Source organism: Saccopteryx leptura, chromosome 5 (assembly GCF_036850995.1).
Source record: "Saccopteryx leptura isolate mSacLep1 chromosome 5, mSacLep1_pri_phased_curated, whole genome shotgun sequence".
NCBI lineage: Eukaryota > Metazoa > Chordata > Mammalia > Chiroptera > Emballonuridae > Saccopteryx > Saccopteryx leptura.
In genome coordinates this window covers 137322003-137344956 of record NC_089507.1, presented here as the reverse complement: position 1 = coordinate 137344956, position 22954 = coordinate 137322003, and the positions used below count along the sequence as shown (strand labels likewise).

At 40.1% G+C, this 22954-nt stretch overlaps 1 protein-coding gene across 15 annotated transcripts in view; it reads right to left on the bottom strand.

Moving 5' to 3' along the window:
- The window catches only part of BEND7 (BEN domain containing 7), a 139719-nt gene that overhangs the window by 22298 nt on the left and 94467 nt on the right, over positions 1-22954 (bottom strand). For all 15 annotated transcript variants that reach the window (XM_066385415.1, XM_066385417.1, XM_066385410.1 and 12 more), the window contains one exon: positions 408-527. In XM_066385415.1, coding sequence (XP_066241512.1) covers positions 408-527 — 120 coding nt within the window. The remainder of the gene's footprint in view (positions 1-407; positions 528-22954) is intronic.

Sequence of the window (22954 nt, the reverse complement as noted above, 5' to 3'; positions counted from 1 at the left end):
TGTTTCATGATGATTATTGTTATTTTTTACCTTAAACAAATAGTACTTTTTATAAAGTCAGGCAGATCCAAACAAACAAAAATCAATAGGTAATGGAAACAAATCATAAGAGAGAGACCCAGTTTCATCCACACAATACATACGCCCACAGATGAGGTTAGCAATCTTTTTCCTTTGTACTATCCAAAGTCAATGGCCTGACATATTTTCACTATTTAATCTTCAGGTGAATTTCAAAATTCATTTGAATTAAGACTTTAAATTACAAAACACAACACATTATATAGCACATCTCCTTCCAAAGGCAAGAGACAATGGAGTACCCTTGTGCAAAGTATTGTGCTTCACAATGTCTTGAGAATTAAATAAAGGGCTTTTGCAATTATTTTCTTGCAGCTTATCCATACCTGAGCCTCTTTTTAACCTTCTTCTGGCCAGTTTAATTTGATCCTGTAGAATCTGCACCCAGTCTCTTGGGCCAGGAAGTTTATCCACATGATTAGCAGTACAGTATTTTTCTGTGAAGACTGAAAGGAAATGTGAAATATTGTTAAATGCTTTAACAAATAATATAGTCAGATCTGAAACAGGAATATTTCCCAAGGAGAAATAAAAAGTATATTGCTAAAAGATATCAGTTCTGCAATAGATATCTTCAATATCCATATAACATCCTTTGGTGAAAAGTGGAGCTTGGCAGGGCCCTCTGACTACAGAAAAGTTCTGTGCTTCAAAATGAAGCCAACTACAAATAGTTAGTAGTTTCTATCTACTTGTTCCATGTCCATGTATATATATGCCTTATGAGCAGGAAAAAAAATCTTCTCATGGGTCCACTGGCTCCATGACAAAATTTAGCAACTGTATAAAAATATTTCACATTTTTTGTTATTAATTCAAAATCTAATATAAAATTACACAAAAAGATGGATGTTCTTATGATGATTCCTACTAAATCAGTTCTCAGCATGAATAGAATGTAATTGTATCTTTTTTTTTAATAATTTTATTTTTAATGGGGCGACATCAATAAATCAGGATACATATATTCAAAGATAACAACTCCAGGTTATCTTGTCGTTCACTTATGTTGCATACCCATCACCCAAAGTCAGATTGTCCTCTGTCACCTTCTATCTAGTTTTCTTTGTGCTCCTCCCCCTCCCCCTTTCCCTCTCCCTCTCCCCCCTCCCCCCGTAACCACCACACTCTTATCAATGTCTCTTAGTTTCACTTTTATGTTCCACCTACGTATGGAATAATGCAGTTCCTGGTTTTTTCTGATTTACTTATTTCACTTCGTATAATGTTATCAAGATCCCACCATTTTGCTGTAAATGATCCGATGTCATCATTTCTTATGGCTGAGTAGTATTCCATAGTGTATATGTGCCACATCTTCTTTATCCAGTCATCTGTTGAAGGGCTTTTTGGTTGTTTCCATGTCCTGGCCACTGTGAACAGTGCTGCAATGAACATGGGGCTGCATGTGTCTTTACATATCAATGTTTCTGAGTTTTTGGGGTATATACCCAGTAGAGGAATTGCTGGGTCATAAGGTAATTCTATTTTCAGTTTTTTGAGGAACCACCATACTTTCTTCCATAATGGTTGTACTACTTTACATTCCCACCAACAGTGGATGAGGGTTCCTTTTTCTCCACAGCCTCTCCAACATTTGCTATTACCTGTCTTGTTAATAATAGCTAATCTAACAGGTGTGAGGTAGTATCTCATTGCAGTTTTGATTTGCATTTCTCTAATAACTAAGCAATTGTATCTTAACAGAAGTTCCAATTCTATGTTGAGTCAACCTCTTGTAATAATCTGTTGGCTTCTAGGAAAGACCTACATATTAAGCATGAAAGAAACTATGGAGAGTCATAGGATGGGACGAGAGGAAGGCCAGACAACTGTCTTACTAAAGCCACACCGTGTGTGAGTGCACATACAGGCACTTGTGCTGACCTTTCTGCTTCACAGGCCACTCCTGAGCACTTCTCAAATCACTCTCCATATGGTCAAGATCAGCTGTGTGCTCACATACATTGCCTTCTTGGCATTTAAAACACTGGCAATATTTAAACATTTAAAAATGTTTTAAAGGCTTCTTTTTAAAAAGAAATGACAAAGGGAAATGTTGACAGATTCAACTACTATGTAAAACTATAAAATTTCTATTGAATGGAAAATAAACATTTCATCAGAATGAGAAAAACTAATTGTTCTAAATATGACGGAAAATGTTCAATATCTGTCACCATATAAAGCACTCATTCAAATAAAAAAGCTACTTCAAAAGTCTCTATAGATAACAAAGTGTATTTAGCAAAAAACATAAGGAAAAATGTTCAGCTAATATGTATGCCCCCAAATTGCAAAAGACACTTTATTCCTACTTAATTAGAAGAACAATATTAAAAAAGCTAATAGTTCATATTGATAAAATTGTGGGGACCTGGCACATTCTAACATGACTGTTGGTTGGCATAAGCTGATAAAACCCTATTGGGGGAGATGACGTCAGAGTAATGGCGGGGTAGGAAGCGATACCGATAAATCTCCCCCAAAACTCAACAAGATCTTCAACCAGAAACAGAAAAACCTATACTTGGAGCTTCCAGATGCTTCGCAATACACCCAAAGGTATGATTGAGTGAAAAATTAGCTAAATATATAACCAAACCCCGAAGGAAATAGGGAGTAAGAAATGCTCCGCCTTCCTCACTAACCTAAACAGGGCGGCTTTCTCTGGTAACTGTGAATATAGAAACTGAGGCGGGCAAAGGGGGTGAATACATCCAGGCCACGACACAAACGGCCGAACCAGGCTGTGGCACGGAGATCCAAGCCAAGGAAAATCTGATCCTGTGGCAACCCGGGCAATACAAGCTAACACTCGCGCCAAACCCAAACAAAGAAAGACAAGCGGCGCGGCCATTTTACCCGGTCTCCTGGTTGGTGCGCAGTTAGTGGGCGAGAGATTTCTTCCTAAGCCCCGGAAGTGGGTGCCCGTGTTGCCCCACGGAGAGGCAGGGTCAGAGGCCTTTCTGTGGGCCGAGGGCAGAGTCTCTGGGCAGCCCCAGCGCCCTGGGAAAGCCACGCACGGGAGGGAGTGAGAACTAATTCCAACGGTGGAGATTTTCCGTACTGGAGGGCGTTTCACTCAGAGGGAAACGCGGCCGGCCTCATATCCTGGTTTGCGCGCGCAGATAAGGAGTGAGCGATTCCTCCGAGTGCCTCGGCAGTGCGCGCCCGTGTTATCGCACAGAGGGGCAGAGTCAGGGGCCTTTGTGTGGGCCAAAGCGGAATCTCGGGCCGCCCCAGCGCCTTGCAAAAGCCACGCACAGGGACGGAGCGAGACTCAATTCCAACGCTGCAACTTTTCCCTGCGGTTGGGGGTTTCACTCAGAGCGTGAGACTGCTGGCCGGATATCCTGGTCTGCGCGCGCAGCCAGTGAGTGAGAGTTTCCTCTAAGCGCCCCGGAAGTGGGCGCCCGCATGTGTTACCGGACAGTGTGGCAGAGCCAGAGGTCTTTGAATGGCCGGAAAGCCCGCCTGATTATGCTAGCAGCTCTGACTGACTGAGCCTTACCCAGAGCCCTGTGCTGAGTGGAAATAGAGTGGGGAGTTGCCAGCTCTTTGAGCCTCTTACTATCCAGGCAGAGGCAGCAGCAACCCCATAGCTGGATTATCAGGCTACTAATTGAGGAAGGAAAGACTAGGAGAAAGGCTCCAGGAACACGGACTCTCTCACTGTCGGAGCCTATAAATGCTAATAGCCTCGACTGCCAATGAGACTAAAGCACAATACATGACATTGCCATAGAGACTTATCAACTGCAAACCTCCACCTGAGCGTGGCAAAGGGGCAAAACCCGGGGTACAGAGTCACCGACCAGGAAGAGGGAGAGAAAAGAAAAAGCAAGAAGATAACCTCTCAAAATCAAGAATAATCTGCAGACTTTATAACCTATCCCATTTTATTATATTTGTTCGTTTGTTTCTCTTATCTTCATTCTTGATACTTTTTTTTTCCTCCTCCAATTTGGCCGATTAACTCTCTGCCGGTCTTACTCTCTCCTCTCCTTGAACTACACTACCCATAAGTGTTACATCTCCCATTATCTTTTCTCTTCTCTTCCTTTCTCTCTATGAGGGTTGCACTCCAAAACCCTTAATTCTCTCTCTCTCGCTCTCCTTTCTTTTTTCTTCTTTTAGTGGTTCCCTCTTTTTTTCTCTCTCTCTCTCTCTTTCTTTTCTCCCTCTATATTAGTTTCTTCCTTTCTCCTTTACATCTCCTCTCATTCAAACCTCAATAACAAACAAATTATCTTATCTAGGACTCAAACTTATGTTTGTGGCATTTTGGGGGGTTTTTACTTCACCTTTTTAACTCACTAGCAGTGCTCCCATCCCTGGCTCTCCATATTATCTAGTTCTTGTTCCACTAAATACAATAGTAATTTTTTAATTTGTCCCCCCATTTTTCCGTTTTCCTCTTAATCCTCTCATCATAACTCTTAGACAACCAACACCTAAAAGCAAATCATTTTATTCTTGACCCAAATTTTTTCTTTATTTGCTTTTTGTGGGTCCATATGCTCTTTTTTTTTTTCTTCTTTTTTCTTTCTTTTTTTTTTGCCCCTTTATTACTTTTCCGCAATTCAGGCCCTCCATCACAGGCATTGTTTGTTATAATTCACAGTCTACCACAAGATTTTATCAAGAAAGAGGGGAGAGGAGAGGAGAGGAAAAAAGGAGGGGGGGAATAATTTCCTTTTTTTTTTTTTTTTTTTTTAAATTTTTATTTTATTTTATTTTTCTTTATTTCATTATTAATTTTTTTTTAAAAAACAACTCTTTTCGATTTTTTTTTTATTATTTTTTTAAACTTTTTATTCTTTATTAAATCTCATTAATACTATCAACAAAACCACCCTCAGATGCCATTAAGGAAGAGAAAATCGAATATCATGGATACAAAAGAAAGAGAGGTAACACAGCTAGATGAGGAAAAATCTATGGAGAAAAAATTTAATATATTGGAAACCTTGGAGCTAAATGACAGAGAATTCAAGATAGAAATCCTAAAAATCCTCCGAGATATACAAGAAAACACAGAAAGGCAATTTAGGGAGCTCAGAAAACAACTCAATGAACACAAAGAATATATGTCCAAGGAAATTGAAACTATAAAAACAAATCAAACAGAGATGAAAAACTCAATTCACGAGCTCAAAAACGAAGTAACAAGCTTAGCTAATAGAACAGGTCAGATAGAAGAGAGGATTAGTGAAATAGAAGACAAGCAACTTGAGGCACAACAGAGAGAAGAAGAAAGAGACTCAAAAATTAAAAAAAATGAGATAGCCCTACAAGAATTATCTGACTCCATCAAAAAGAATAACATAAGAATAATAGGTATATCAGAGGGAGAAGAGAGAGAAAATGGAATGGAGAACATACTCAAACAAATAATAGATGAGAACTTCCCAAGCCTGTGGAAAGAACTAAAGCCTCAAGTTCAAGAAGCAAACAGAACTCCAAGTTTTCTTAACCCCAACAAACCTACTCCAAGGCATATCATAATGAAATTGACACAAACCAACAGCAAAGAAAAAATTCTCAAGGCAGCCAGGGAAAAGAAGAATACAACGTATAAAGGAAGGCCCATTAGATTATCATCAGATTTCTCAGCAGAAACTCTACAAGCTAGAAGAGAGTGGACCCCAATATTTAAAGTCCTGAAAGAGAGGAACTTTCAGCCACGAATACTATACCCATCAAAGCTATCCTTCAAATATGAAGGAGAAATAAAAACATTCACAGATACAGAAAAGATGAGGGAATTTATCATCAGAAAACCCCCACTCCAGGAATTACTAAAGGGGGTTCTCCAATCAGATACAAAGAACAAAAAAAAAAACAGAGCCACAAGTAAAAGCTCCAAGAAGAACACAATAAAACCAAATTTAAACTGTGACAACAACAAAAAGAAAGAGGGGGAGAAGATGGAGATTAACAGTAGCAAAGGACAATGGAGTGCAAAAGTACTCCCAAAATAGTTTGCTACAATGAACAGGGTAGGGACCCTTTTCATTATTCAAAGGTAATCACCATTGAAAAAACCACCACAGAAGCACATGAGATAAAAAAGATAGCAACAGTGGAAAGATGTATGGAATACAACCAAATAAAAACAAAAGATAGAAAAACGAAAGAGAAGGATCAAACAAGACACAAAACTAACAGAAAGCAAGATATAAAATGGCAATAGGGAACTCACAAGTATCAATAATTACACTAAATGTAAACGGATTAAACTCACCAATAAAAAGGCACAGAGTAGCAGAATGGATTAAAAAAGAAAATCCAACTGTATGCTGCCTACAGGAAACTCATCTAAGTAACAAGGATAAAAACAAATTCAAAGTGAAAGGCTGGAAAACAATACTCCAAGCAAATAACATCCAAAAAAAAGCAGGTGTAGCAATACTCATATCGGATAATGCTGACTACAAGACAGCAAAAGTACTCAGAGACAAAAATGGCCATTTCATAATGGCTAAGAGGACACTGAATCAAGAAGACATAACAATTCTTAATATATATGCACCAAACCAAGGAGCACCAAAATATATAAGACAGCTACTTATTGATGTTAAAACAAAAACTGACAAAAATACAATCATACTTGGAGACCTCAATACACCGCTGACGGCTCTAGATCGGTCATCCAAACAGAGAATCAACAAAGACATAGTGGCCTTAAACAAAACACTAGAGAACCTGGATATGATAGACATCTACAGGACATTTCATCCCAAAGTGACTGAGTATACATTTTTCTCCAGTGTACATGGATCATTCTCAAGAATTGACCATATGTTGGGCCACAAAAACAACATCAGCAAATTCAGAAAAATTGAAGTTGTACCAAGCATATTTTCTGATTATAAAGCCTTGAAACTAGAATTCAACTGCAAAAAAGAGGAAAAAAATCCCACAAAAATGTGGAAACTAAACAACATACTTTTAAAAAATGAATGGGTCAAAGAAGAAATAAGTGCAGAGATCAAAAGATATATACAGACTAATGAAAATGACAATACGACATATCAGAATCTATGGGATGCAGCAAAAGCAGTGATAAGAGGGAAGTTCATATCACTTCAGGCATATATGAACAAACAAGAGAGAGCCCAAGTGAACCACTTAACTTCACACCTTAAGGAACTAGAAAAAGAACAAAGACAACCCAAAACCAGCCGAAGAAAGGAGATAATAAAAATCAGAGCAGAAATAAATGAATTAGAGAACAGAAAAACTATAGAAAAAATTAATAGAACAAGGAGCTGGTTCTTTGAAAAGATCAACAAAATTCACAAACCCTTGGCAAGACTTACCAAGGAAAAAAGAGAAAGAACTCATATAAACAAAATCCAAAATGAAAGAGGAGAAATCACCACGGACACCGTAGATATACAAAGAATTATTGTAGAATACTATGAAAAACTTTATGCCACTAAATTCAACAACCTAGAAGAAATGGATAAATTCCTAGAAAAATACAACCTTCCTAGACTGAGTCAAGAAGAAGCAGAAAGCCTAAACAGACCTATTAGTAGAGAAGAAATAGAAAAAAACCATTAAAAACCTCCCCAAAAATAAAAGTCCAGGCCCTGACGGCTATACCAGCGAATTTTATCAAACATTCAAAGAAGACTTGGTTCCTATTCTACTCAAAGTCTTCCAAAAAATTGAAGAAGAAGCAATACTTCCAAACACATTTTACGAAGCCAACATAACCCTCATACCAAAACCAGGCAAGGATGGCACAAAAAAAGAAAACTACAGACCAATATCTCTAATGAATACAGATGCTAAAATACTAAACAAAATACTAGCAAATCGAATACAACAGCATATTAAAAAAATAATACATCATGATCAAGTGGGATTCATCCCAGAATCTCAAGGATGGTTCAACATACGTAAAACGGTTAATGTAATACACCATATCAACAAAACAAAGAACAAAAACCACATGATCTTATCAATAGACGCAGAAAAGGCTTTCGATAAAATACAACACAATTTTATGTTTAAGACTCTCAACAAAATGGGTATAGAAGGAAAATATCTCAACATGATAAAGGCCATATATGATAAACCATCAGCTAACATCATATTAAATGGCACTAAACTGAAGGCTTTCCCCCTTAAATCAGGAACAAGACAGGGTTGTCCACTCTCTCCACTCTTATTTAATGTGGTACTAGAGGTTCTAGCCAGAGCAATCAGACAAGACAAAGAAATAAAAGGCATCCATATCGGAAAAGAAGAAGTAAAGGTATCACTTTTTGCAGATGATATGATACTATACATCGAAAACCCCAAAGAATCCACAAAAAGATTACTAGAAACAATAAGCCAATACAGTAAGGTCGCAGGATACAAAATTAACATACAGAAGTCAATAGCCTTTCTATATGCCAACAATGAAACAACTGAGAAGGAACTCAAAAGAATAATCCCCTTCACGATTGCAACAAAAAAAATAAAATACTTAGGAATAAACATAACAAAGAATGTAAAGGACTTATATAATGAAAACTATAAACCATTGTTAAGGGAAATCGAAAAAGATATAATGAGATGGAAGAATATACCTTGTTCTTGGCTAGGAAGAATAAATATAATCAAGATGGCTATATTACCCAAAGCAATATACAAATTTAATGCAATTCCCATCAAACTTCCAATGACATTTTTTAAAGAAATAGAGCAAAAAATCATCAGATTTATATGGAACTATAAAAACCCCAAATAGCCAAAGCAATCCTAAAGAAAAAGAATGAAGCTTGGGGCATTTCAATACCTGACCTCAAACTCTATTATAGGGCCACGACAATCAAAACAGCATGGTATTGGCAGAAAAATAGACACTCAGACCAATGGAACAGAATAGAAAGTCCAGAAATAAAACCACATATATATAGTCAAATAATTTTTGATAAAGGGGCCAACAACACACAATGGAGAAAAGAAAGCCTCTTCAATAAATGGTGCTGGGAAAACTGGAAAGCCACATGCAAAAGAATGAAACTGGACTACAGTCTCTCCCCTTGTACAAAAATTAACTCAAAATGGATCAAAGATCTAAACATAAGACCTGAAACAATTAAGTACATAGAAGAAGACATAGGTACTCAACTCAGGGACCTGGGTTTTAAAGAGCATTTTATGAATTTGACTCCAATGGCAAGAGAAGTGAAGGCAAAAATTAATGAATGGGACTACATCAGACTAAGAAGTTTTTGCTCAGCAAGAGAAACTGATAACAAAATAAACAGAAAGCCAACTAAATGGGAAATGATTTTTTCAAACGACAGCTCAGATAAGGGCCTAATATCCAAAATATACAAAGAACTCATAAAACTCAACAACAAACAAACAAACAATCCAATAAAAAAATGGGAAGAGGATATGAATAGACACTTCTCCCAGGAAGAAATACAAATGGCCAACAGATATATGAAAAGATGCTCATCTTCTTTAGCTATTAGAGAAATGCAAATCAAAACGGCAATGAGATACCACCTCACACCTGTTCGATTAGCTGTTATTAGCAAGTCAGGTAACAGCAAATGTTGGAGAGGCTGTGGAGAAAAAGGAACCCTCATACACTGTTGGTGGGAATGTAAAGTAGTACAACCATTATGGAAGAAAGTATGGTGGTTCCTCAAAAAACTGAAAATAGAACTACCTTATGACCCAGCAATCCCTCTACTGGGTATATATCCCAAAAACTCAGAAACATTGATACGTAAAGACACATGCAGCCCCATGTTTATTGCAGCATTGTTCACAGTGGCCAGGACATGGAAACAACCAAAAAGCCCATCAATAGATGACTGGATAAAGAAGATGTGGCACATATACACTATGGAATACTACTCAGCCATAAGAAATGATGACACCGGAACATTTACAGCAAAATGGTGGGATCTTGATAACATGATATGAAGCGAAATAAGTAAATCAGAAAAAAACAGGAACTGTATTATTCCATACGTAGGTGGGACATAATAGCGAAACTAAGAGACATTTATAAGAGTGTGGTGGTTACGGAGGGGAGGGGGGAATGGGAGAGGGATAGGGTGTGGGGAGGGGCACAAAGAAAACAAGATGGAAGGTGACAGAGGACAATCTGACTTTGGGTGGTGGGTATGCAACATAATTGAACGACAAGATAACCTGGACTTGTTATCTTTGAATATATGTATCCTGATTTATTGATGTCACCCCATTAAAAAAATAAAATTATATATATAAAAAAAAAAAAACCCTATTGGGAAATGATGTAATATATAATGAGAGGCATAAAACTGTTCTACGTTTGGATTGGAAATCTTACTCCTAGGAATTTATCCTAAAGAAGTAATTTGAAAGAGGGAAACAAACCCACATACAAATATAAGGAGTCGGTCTGTTCAGGGCGAGCTGCATGGCAGCAGTGGGAAGGACGGACCTGAGGAGTCCCTTTGCGGAAGCTACTGTGGTCGTCTGAGTCAGGGCCGTGTTAGTGAAGAGGGAGGGGTGACCAGAACTGTATCTAGAACAAGCATTTCTGCCGAATCACATGACCTGGTAACTACAGAAGGGAAGATTTGTGCAGGGAGAGGCAGATGTACTTGGCTTGGTTTGGGACATGCCGAGTTTGGGGTATCCATGGAGCACCCCTGTGGAAATAGCTAGCAGTTATTTCTGTATAGAAGTCGATAGTTTAGGGAAGGGTCCAGGCTGATACCTGTTGAAGAGTCACAAACATATAAGTGGTAGTTAAAATGAGAGAAAAAAACTGTTAACCAGGGAGAAGGGATTGAGTGAAAACAGTGCTGTTCAAGCAGAGCCGGAGAGAACCCCAGTAGTTGAATGGAGATTAAGGCATAGGAGCCCATGAAGGAGCCCAGGACAGGCCAGAGTCTGGATCACAGAGGGCGTCTGGTAAAGGCTGGAGAGTGGTGCTAATAGAGGAGGGACCCACAGTCTAAGTACAGAAAAAGGGCCAGGAAAGGAGGTGTGGAAAGTGTCCACTGAAGGTCATCAAGGAGTGGTGGGGGTGGCCACAGATGACACTCTCAAAAAAACTGGGTTGACCCTGGCCAAATAGCTCAGTTGTTTAGAGCATCATCCCAATATGCAAAGGTTGTGCATTCGATCCCTGGATGGGGCACATATAGGAACAGATCGATGTTTCTTTCTCTTTTCCTCTCTGTCTAAATCAGTCAGTCAACCAATAAATAAAAAACTGTGTTGAGTTGGGGAAGGAAGGGAAGAAGGGCTGGAAGGAGGAGGGCTGAGGGATGATAGCATCCAGAAAAAAGAAGACAATCAAAGGAACCACCCCAGAGGAACTGGGAGGTGATGGGTTGGGACAGGGGTGGAGAGGTGACCCTCAGATGGGAGGAAATTCTTTCCCTGACCCCAGAGGAAGGGAAGACTCAAGCAGGTTGAGCAGTGGGTACAGGGAGGAGTAATCACTCCTGTGGCCTCACTGAACTTCCTGGGAAGGGAATGGAGTGTGGGGACCATCTGGAAGTGCGTCTGAGAACAGAGAAGTAGGAGCAGCAGACTGGAAATGTGAGGGCACCAAGCAGGACGGTGGTGTTGGCGACAATCTTAAGGGACCAGCTTTTCCTCTCACAGCACCTTGCAGTCCTCCTTGGGAGGGGAGACATGGAATGGTAGGGCTGGTCTTGGGTCAGAATTTTGTTGGATAGTTTTGGCAGAAAGACAGGGATACAAATCACTTGGAGATGCTGGTGAAGATGCCGCCTGGAATGAACTACCCCAATTTTCCTCACTCCTTCTTCCTACCCAAATCTGGGAAGCAAGCGAAACCATGTAAAGGCTCACAGACTGAAAATCTAGAGACCAGGGAGTGGAACTATCAACAGGGTTGGCAAGGAGGTGCCATGGAATAAGGATGTTTGAGAGTACGATGCTGGGGCATAAATGGTGGCAGTGGAGCCATTCTGGATGAGAATGCCAAAGAGTGATGGGGGAGGGGGGGCTGAAAAGTAGTAGAGGTCAATGTCACTGTGGGTGAGGTCCAGGTACTGTGTGGCTGGGGTGTCAGATGGATGTTTCACGTGAAGTTATCCAAGGTGACAGCATGATAGGGGAGTGAGAATAAGACATGTAGCTCTGGTAAGAGCCTTAGCAGAAAGGACCCAAGTAGGCAGACTAGTGCTAGTTAGGAAGCAGAATTGAGGATCGGTGATAATATCAACGAGGCTGCTCAGTACGGTGTATGCTATGTGGGCTGGGCGAGAAAGCAGTCTCCACTCTGGAGACAGGGAAAGGGAATGATACCTCTGGGAGTGGCTGTGCTTTTGAATCTCCCACATCAGGCTGAAGACACCCCCGGTCTTCATTTATTTTTTCTCCCTCAAAGCACCTGCAATAGTACCTTGTACTGAGTAAGAACTCATAAACATTTGATGAATTAACAAACATATTTTCTAGTTTTTTTCCTAATGGAAGCAAATACAAGAGCTCACAAACATAGGCTAAGTCAGGGAGGAAGGCCTATCTGAATTAGTAGAAAATGATATAGTTAAGGAAACAGGTTTTATTACATTCAAATGCCCACAATAGTGTTTACTTATCAGAGAATTGCCAAAAGATTCTCTAAGTCCTGCTTTAATGAATCTAAAAAGTATTTGTATTTAGCACCCTACAGTTTATATGAAAATGTATACTACTGAAAGGATTGTATTAGCAGGTACACATCACCCTCCCTATAATTATATAATAGTACTTATATAGTTAATTTCCATAGCAACCCCTCTTTTCTTTGATTGTGAAATACAGATGTCCAAATTAGCATCTATTAGAAAGTAGTGATTCCAAGTTGACAAGAGTAGATCTGGGTCATGCCCACATCAAAATGACTCCTAGTCACTACGTGTGTCAACAACCAGGTTTAGGAGAACCAAAGGGAAGGTTCTGGAATGTTTCTCCCACTCTGTGAGGAGCTTCCAAGCAGATCTTTTGAATCCAATCTTGAGTTCAGGTATTCTGTTATTAAAAGTCAACAATTTCTGGTTATTTTTGCTCTTTTCAGTTAAAACTTTTTCAATTTCAATGAAATGAAGCCAGGTGAAGTTTCTGTCTCTTGGGTCTGTGTCTGAGACCACTGAAGGCACATCAGGCTTCTCAAAAAAATCTATAGAAACAAATATTTCCACTAGGTCTATTACTGACATTTTATTTCATGAATTACATTCATACTTAAAAGAGACTTTTAACTATACTGCTCACAAAAATTAGAGGATCAGGGAACATGCAGATACTCCAGTACTTTCAGCCTTTTGTATAGTGCATTTTCACCAATGAAATAAAAGCTGGTTTTGCATCTCATTTGTATAATCACAACTTTCTTTGACCTGTCGTTTGCTTTTCTGATGATCTTGTTTAATAAAAAAAATCAAATCCTTCTTTTTTTATTGCTTCATATTCATTTTGAAATATCCACTAATTTTTGTGAGTAGAATAGAATCTATATACTGAAGATGAAATCCTATTCTAATGAACGCGCAGATGAGGCCTTTAGCCAAAATATCGTATTGACCTGAAAATGCTCAGTAGGCTATATGAATAGGGGTATCGAGTAAGCAGAATATCGTTTTGTTTTCTGAATCTACAGTAAAGGTCAAGCTATTATCCTGTAACAGTTCCATTAAGAGTAATGATGTGAAAAGAAGTATTGTATTAATGCACTGGGTCTCCTACTACTTAACAGTGGCTCATTAAGAATCATACTAGAACAATCTGCATTCATCCTTAGATTGTAATGATCTAAAAAAGAAATTTTCTTTTTCTTTTTTACATAGTACGGGGAAGCAAGTGCTACTAAATTTTAAACAATTCCAAGTAATCTGAACAAGTGGATGAAGGCCAAGAATTAAACTAAAAAGGCATCTACACTGTTTAATATATATCATTTGAGATCCCAAGGCACAAATAGTATGTTAAGGTCACTGGAGAAATGACAAATGTTCAATGTGATCTGTACATGAATAATGACTTTTCTCAGATGCTTGCGTTCATTTGTGCTGTGCCCTTTAATTGCATATGAATAATGAATAAGCAAGCTAGCGGTGGCTGAGCAGATCTTTCCTTCCCTCAGAATGCGGCATTTAATATAATCATCAATGAGCACAGCAGTGTGTGGCGTCTCTGACTGCAACCTGCTGAGAACGGAGTGGAGAGGCCAACTTCCCCAAACAGCTGTGTGTTCACACAGTAGTTCCTAGAGACTCTTCATTTGCAGTTTTCTGGCTCTCTATGCTGGGAAATGCAGAGTACAGTATGGAGTTTTAAAGGCAGTCATTGGATCCTACAGATACTCAGAGGGACAGGAGTAGATAGCAGAGCTTTAATTTCACTGTGAAGTCCTCTGATAGGCAAAAACTCTGGCCAGCAGTGAGCCCAACTTCTGATCTGATGACTGAATTTTAACTTCTGGTCTAACAGACAAGTGCAAGTCAGATCGCCGTCAAGTAGAACTAGAAGCTGGGTCCTCATGAGATCTGCCAAACTCCTAGAGCTTGAGGGGGACTGAGCACAAGGGTGAGGAAGAGCTTGCTGTCTGCAGTTGGGTCCTGGGGACAATTTGAGACTGGGTGTGTGTAAAGGAGAGGGAACCCTGGGACCTGCCTGCAGGTGAAGAAGGAGGAGACCAGGTTCCCTGCAGGCTGCTCAAATTCCACCTATCTTCTGAGGGCATGGAAAACCAGCTCCCCTCCCACCTTTCCTCTTCCCTTGAACTCTTAAAGCTGTTATTTAATACTTTCCATCAGCCAATCACTTCATACCTATCTCATTTAATCTGCACAGTAACCTGACGGAGCAGGTATTGTCATCCCTCCCTTTAGACAGATGACAAAATCAGAGAATGGGCAGGTTACATAACTGGTCTAAGATGGCACTGCTAATAGGAGTTATTTTCCACAAAAATGTTTTTAACTTTGCATTGTAAATAAGCACACAGATTCTGTAAAAGAAAAATGACTCCATTCTAAATGTAAGCATATCAATAGCTAAGGTAATACTTGCATGTGAAAGAAAGCTATGAATGTTGGTGTGACTCTCAATTACATGAAGTAGAAGCACATCAGGCAGCAGGAGAGGAAATGGGGTGGGTTTGTGAGGTCACTGCTCACCCCTCCCCTCCAATGAACAGGGCCTGTGGCAAGGAAGAAGAGGGAGACTGGACCTGGGCCAGATGCTGTATAGGTATTTTCAGTTTGAGACTGATGACTCCGATCCAAAATTTTATATGGTTCTAATAGAGTGTATATTTTCTTTGATGATATCACGGTGCTTCATTCCAAATTTCATGGAGAGAACTGAAACTTATAAACCAGGCCTGACATCCAATCTAATAATTTATTAAAATGATAATAAACCTGGCACTTAACTCACTAGGAGAGAAAAGGAAAAAGAACTAGGTCTGGCTACGGTGCAATGCCTTATGGTACTTGGTATCTTGGTGTAGCTGTTACTGATCTAGGGACTGGTTCTCAGCTATGCAGGGTCAGAAATCTGATTTTAGGATTCTAAGATAGCGACAAGTAGGCGGATGTTCGAACTGGCACCTCCCAGGACCAAATTGGACTACAACTTAATTTAAGAACAATCATTTTGAAAAACCAACTTTGGACTAAATGAAAGGACTCTATAACCAAGGACCACAGAAGAAGCCACACAGAGACTGGTAGGAAGGGTGGAGACGCAGAAAGGGCTGCCCCGCTCCCAGGAGTGAGCGGTGGCTGAGGGTCTGGAGGGACTCTCACTGCAGGGAGGGTCACCTGAGAGGTGTGGGTGCTCAGCCCCAGGTCAAGAGCCCCATCCTAGAGCCCCAGAGCCTAGAAGAGGTGCTCAGACAACATTTGGAGGTGAAAAGAGAGGGGTTTCTGTCTGCGAGAAAGAGACGAAGTTCTCTGAGACGCAGGCTCCGTCTTAAAGGGCCTGCACAGAAAATCTCGTTCACAGCCACTTACTCAGGACTCAGATGGAGGGAGAGCTGAGAATACTCGAGTTGTATGAAGAGAATGTAAAGTTGGAGGCTGTAAAGCCAGTAGCCACGTCCACAATCACAGCCACCTGGCCCATGTAGGTTCACATTAGATTCGAACAGACGGTAATGAAAAAACAGAGCCAAGAACTGGTGGGCCATCATCTTTAATCCTAGCTTGCACCCAGCAGGCAAGTAAAACACACACTGGGCTCCAAAACCCACTCATTCAGTGCTCACAAAGCTATTGACTTATCCAAGTTTCCTAGAATCAAAGGTTTTTAGCTCACCAGCCTTATTCACCTCTGTTCCCCGTCTCCTTCTCTCTGCACAAACTGGCTTCTCCTTCAGCATTCCTCCATCTTGGCTGCTTCTCCTCTCCTCCATGTGGCCTTTCTCTGCTCTCTGCTCTCTAATGCTAATCTCAGGAACTGAAAGAGAGCAAGCTCCTGGTCTGCCCCCATTTTATAGTGTAGAAATCAAAACCTTTAATCCAATATACAAAATAGGGAAGTCTCTGATACAAAGTCACTTATCTGAGGCATAATGGGATTTCTCATGAGAGTGAGTGTACCACCCTACATCAAAAAGGGTGGGAAAGGCTTAGTCTTAAAACTAAGCCTTAAGCCAGGGGTTGGGAACCTATGGCTCGCGAGACAGATGTGGCTCTTTTGATGGCTGCATCTGGCTCACAAAAAAATCTTCAATAAAAAAACAATAACATTAAAAATATAAAACATTCTCATGTATTACAATCCATTCATTTCCTACCGCTCATGTTCATGGTTGCAGGTGGCTGGAGCCAATCACAGCTGTCCTCCGGGACAACACCAAATTTTTATTGGATAATGCGTAAGGTACATGGGTCATTGTATGGCTCTCCTGGAATTACATTTTAAAATATGTGGCGTTCATGGCTCTCTCAGCCAAAAAGGTTCCCAACCCCTGCCTTAGGCTATAAGAATCCTGCCTGCTTACAGCCTGTCCCCCCACATCTAATGCAAACTATAAGCTAGCAAACATATACATCATATTTGCAAATTTATTTGACCAACAGAGGCCCAGGGAGAGACACTGTGGGGGACAGCCACTGGAACCCCTGTGCTGAGTCATTCTCCAATACTGCATTCACCATCTTTCTTGGGTGGAGCAGTCCCCTCTGAGAGGCATCAGCCTGGGGAAAAGCAACTGTTCTGCCCTCGGGAGTCTCTCCTACCCCAGTCGTGGTGATGGGTTGTTTCTAAGAGGCCAGGAAGCAGGGGACGCGTCATTGACTCAGCTTTCTGGTGTTGAGGCCGAAGCTTTCCTCCTCACGCTCCTGACTCTAAGACTGGTGCTTCCACCTCATGGGAGACTCAGTGGAAGTTGTCCAGACTGCGGGCAGACCACACCTCTGGGTCTCAGAGGCCACACCGACTGGACTCCTGGAGTGACACCTTACAGAGGTCTGTGAAAAAAGTCTGGACAGACTGACCCCTGGGGCTGAAGGGTGGAGCCACACCCACCACCCTTCCAGAATAATTCCAGAATTGCCGCAGGCCCTAGACTCTAGCAGAGGTTTTTTCAGTGGCCAAGCCCAACAAGCAGCCAGCAGACAGAGGCTGCAGGAGCCAGAACTCAGGGAAACTTGGCCTTTTAGGCAGACCTTCATTCAGGCCCAGAGTGGGTAAAAGCCAGCCTAGGAGTGCAGCTGGTATTTCCATGTGCACCCTGGGCTCAGAAGAGGAGGCCAAAAACTCTGGTTGCTTGTAGCTCCAAGAAGGCTGCTGAGGGCCAGTCACAGGCAGTGTCTCTCACTGGTCTGCGCTGGGTTCCTACCAGGGAGGCCCAGGGATGGCACATCCAGGGGCCAGCTACAGAAAGCTTCAGTTCATGACCTAACAACCCTGCTAGAGTGGTATCCTAAGGAAAGGCTCCTCACACCTGGCCCTGCTGAGGCGAGATCCCCCCTCTGTGATCAGCACCAGCATAATGGCTCATGTGCATTAGATAGGGTGGAGCTTCACAGTCAGCCAGCCTGGTGCTGGATATCATACCCTGCAGGGCTAGATTCCACAGGGGGAGAGAGAGAGGCTTGGAGTATGGACATTTAATGTGTGGGACCCTGGGAGCCTATTGTTGGGTCTGGTCAAGGGGCTTAGCCACTTTTTTGGGGGGCACAGTCAGCCCCAGGAGAGAACTCTCTCAGTCTTCCTCCTTGGGACCAGGGTCTCACCAGCTGTAAGAACTTCTGCAGAGAAACTGTTGGCCATACTTGATCTGAACCTGCTGCTCACTTTGTTGGGGAGAAATAAAATTTTGAGTATCCAGCAGTGGCTGAGAGATTAGGCTCTGGGGTAGGGGACACATTCCCAGTACTGAGCTCCTGACCAAGAGACCCCTAAAGTAGGGGTCCCACTAACATATTCCCAACCTCAGCTGCCCTAACACACCAAGCGTGCAACCTATATAGAGGTTGGTTGGGAGAGGCCAGTCTGAGTACACATTAAAGTTCTTTCTACAGAAGACTTTGTGGGAAGACCAGGCAGCTGCAAGATCAGGAGCAGCTGAAAAGTAGATACAAATCTTATAGGGCTTGGGGCTTTTATGGAGCTGCTGTTATCTCTAAGCAGGAGGAAGCTGATCCTTATACAAAAGTTGGTCCCTCCCACACTAGCCAGGCACAGAAAACACAGACACAGTGAAAAGTGCAGTAGCTGCAGACAGGTAGCCCACAGTGGGTTACAAACAACAGCTGATGCCAACCCAAGAAGATCTAGAGCCAACATAACTGGTAGTGGGTGGCAGACAGCACCAACCCTAGACTCAGCGAGATATATAAGCAGCATGCCAAAAAGAGGAGTCTAGCAGGCACTAGACACTGTGGAGAATAAATATACCCAATGGGACAGACATTGCACAATGTGAATACACATGATCAAGGTTGACCCTTAGAGCCAGCCAGCCTGAAGGGATAACCATTCCCACTAAAGGACTAACTATATTCAATATTCCCATACAAAAAGAGAGAGAACAGTACCTCAAGAAGCATTCCTAGAGCAAGGAAAACAGGTGGCCTTGGAGGTCAGTATCACTGAGCCCATCTTCCTCATAAAGACAACACAAAACTTTCAAAGTCAGATAGTGCTACCTAATACACAGAAAAAATGGGCAGACAGAGAAATGTGACCCAGATGAATCAAGAAGAGAAATCCCCAGACAAAGAACTAAATGAGATGGAAGTAACCAAACTACCAGATGGAGAGTTTAAAATAATGATTTTTAGGATGCTCAAGAACCTTAGAGCAACAATGGATGGTCATAATGAACACCCAAATAAATAGATAGCAAGCATCAAAAAGGACATTGAAATCATAAAAAAAGAATCAGTCAGAAATGACAAATACAATATCAGAAATGAAGATCGCACTAGAAGGAATCAACAACAGGCTGGATGAAGCAGAGGATCACATCAGCAATTTAGAGGACAAGATAAACAAAAGCACAGAAGCAGAGCTGCAAAAAGAAAAAGAACCTCAAAAAGACTGAGGAAATTCTAAGAGACCTCTGTGACAACATGAAGAGAAACAACGTCCGCATCATAGGGATGCCTGAAGAAGAAGAGAATGTACAAGGGAGAGAGAACCTGTTTGAAGAAATCATACGTGAAATTTCCCTAAATTGATGAAGGAAAAAGTCACACAAGTTCAAGAAGCACAGAGAGTCCCTTTAAAAGAAATCCAAGGAGGCCTACACCAAAACGCATCATAATTAAAGTGCCAAAGTTAAGAGGCAAGGAAAGAATACTAAAAGCAGCAAGAGAAAAGCAATTAATTACCTACCAAGGAACCCCCATAAGGATGACATCTGACTTCTCAACAGAAGCACTTGAGACCAGAAGGAATTGGCAAGAAATATTCAAAGTGATGCAAAACAAGAACCTACAACCAAGACTTCTTTATCCAGCAAGGCTATTGTTTAAAATTGAAGGAGAAATAAAAAGTTTCCCAGACCAAAAAAAAAAAGCAAACTCAAGGAATTCATTACAACCAAACCAGTACTGCAAGAAATGTTAAGGGGCCTTCTGTAAAAAGAGCAAAGAAAGAAAAAATCTAGAAAAGAAGGATTGTAGATTTAAAAATAAAATGGCATTAATAAGTACATATCAATAATCTTAAATTTAAATGGATTAAATGCTCCAATCAAAAAACATAGGGTGGCTGCATGGATAAGAAAACAGGGCCCGTACATATGCTGTCTACAAGAGACCCACTTCAGAACAAAAGATGCACACAGACTAAAAGTGAAGGGATGGAAAAAGGTATTTCATGCAAATGAAAATGAAAAAGAAGCTGGGGTAGCAATACTTATATCTGACAAAATAGACTTCAAAGCAAAGGCTATAGCAAGGGATAAAGGAGGTCACTACATAATGATAAAGGGAGGAATCCAACAGGAGGATATAACCATTATAAATATCTAGGTGCCTAATATAGAATCACCAAAATACATAAAGCAGATTTTGATGGACATAAAGGGCGAAATCAACAGCAATACTATAATAGGAGCTTTTAATATCTCACTAACATCAATGAATAGATTCTCCAGACAGAAAATTAACAAAGAAACAGTGGCCTTAAATGACACACCAGACCAACTGGATTTAATAGATATCCTCAGAACCTTCCACCCCAAAGCAGCAGAATATATAGTCTTTTCTAGTGCTCATGGTACATTCTCTAGGATAGATGACATGTTAGGACACAAAAAAAGTCTTAATAAATTTAAGAAGATTGAAATCATATCAAGCATCTTCTCTGATCACAATGGCATGAAACTAGAAATCAACTACAATAGAAAAACAAAAGAAATATGCAAACACTTGGCGGCTAAATAGCACATTATTAAATAGTAAATGGGTTAACAATGAGATCAAGGAAGAAATAAAAAACAAGTGAAAATGAACATAGAACAACTCAAAATTTATGGAACACAGCAGAAGCAGTCCTGAGAGGAAAGTTCAAGTGCATATAAAAGAACTAGAAGAAAACAACAACAAATAAAGCCCAGAGGAACTAGAAGGATGGAAATGATAAAGATCAGAGTAGAAATAAATGACATAGAGGCTAAAATAACAATACATAAGATCAATGAAACCAAGAGCTGGTTCTTTGAAAAGCTAAGTAAGATTAACCAACCTTTAACCAGATGCATCAAGAAAAAAAGAGAGAGGACTCAAATAAATAAAATTAGAAATGAAAATGGAGAAGTTACAACTGACATGACAGAAATACAAAGGATTGTAAGAAAATACTATGAAGATCTATATGCCAAAATATTGAAACCATATCCTGTTTCCCTGAAAATAAGACCTAGTGCAATTTTTTTTTAAGCTTAGAAATATAAGGCCTCCCCTGAAAATAAGACCTAGCACATCTTTAGGAGCAAAAATTAATATAAGACACTGTCTTATTTTTGGGGAAATGGTAGATTTTTGTACATGGAAATAGAGTCACAAGAAACTCTTGATGGAATTGAGAGTTTGGCTGGTTATGCTGATGTTTGTGATGACATGACTACAGTATATTAATAAATGTAGATTTTTTTGTTCAATAATAAATGTGAATTCTTTTTCATGGAAAAATAAGACATCCCCTGAAAATAAGACCCAGAGCATCTTTAAGAGCAAAAATTAATATAAGAAACTGTCTTATTTTCGGAGAAACATGGTAGGCAAAATGGATAAATTCCTAGGGCATACAATCTTCCAAAATACAAAATTCAATCTGGAAGAATCAGAAAACCTAAACAGACCAATTACAACAAATGAAATTGAAACAGCTATCAAAAAAACCACAACAAATGAAGTCCTGGGTCAGATGGCTTCACAGGCGAATTTTACCAAATAGTCAAAGAACTAACACTTATCCTTCTCAAGCTATTTCAAAAAATTCAAGAAGAGGGAAGATTCCCAAGCTCCTTTTATGAGGCGAGCATTATCCTCATTCCAAAACCAGGTAAAGACACTACAAACAAAGAAAACTATAGACCAATATCCCTGATGAACACAGATGCTAAAATTCTCAATAAAATATTAGCAAACCAGATCCAGCAATACATTAAAAAAGTCATACATCATGATCAAGTGGGATTTATTCTGGGGAGGCAAGGCTGGTACAATATTCGCAAATCAATCAATATGATTCATCATATAAACAAAGAGAAGGATATAAATCATAAGATTATATCAATAGATGCAGAAAAAGCATATGATAAAATCCAGCACCCATTTATGATCAAAACTCTCAGCAAACTGGGAATACAGGAAACATACCTCAACATACTAAAGGCCATCTATAACAAACCCACAGTCAACATCATACCCAATGGGCAAAAATTAAAAGCAATCCCCTTAAGATCAGGAACAAGGCAGGGGTGCCCCCTTTCACCACTCTTATTCAACATAGTCTTGAAGTCCTAGCCACAGCATTCAGACAGGAAGAAGAAATAAAAGGCAGCTAAATTAGAAAAGAATAAGTAAAACTATCATTATTTGCTGATGACATGATACTGTACACAGAAAACCCTAAAGTCTCAGTCAAAAACCTACTGGACTTGATAAAGGAATCTGGCAGGGTGGCAGAATATGAAATTAATATTCAGAAATCAGTGGCATTTTTATAAACCAATAATAAACTGTCTGAAAGAGAAATTAAGGAAACAATCCCCTTCACTATTGCAACAACAACAACAAAAGTACCTAGGTGTACTTTCAACCAAGGAGGTAAAAAATTTTACTCAAAAAATTACAAGACATTGAAAAAAGAAATCAAGGAAGATACAAACAAATGGAAGCATATACTGTATTCATGGATAGGAAGA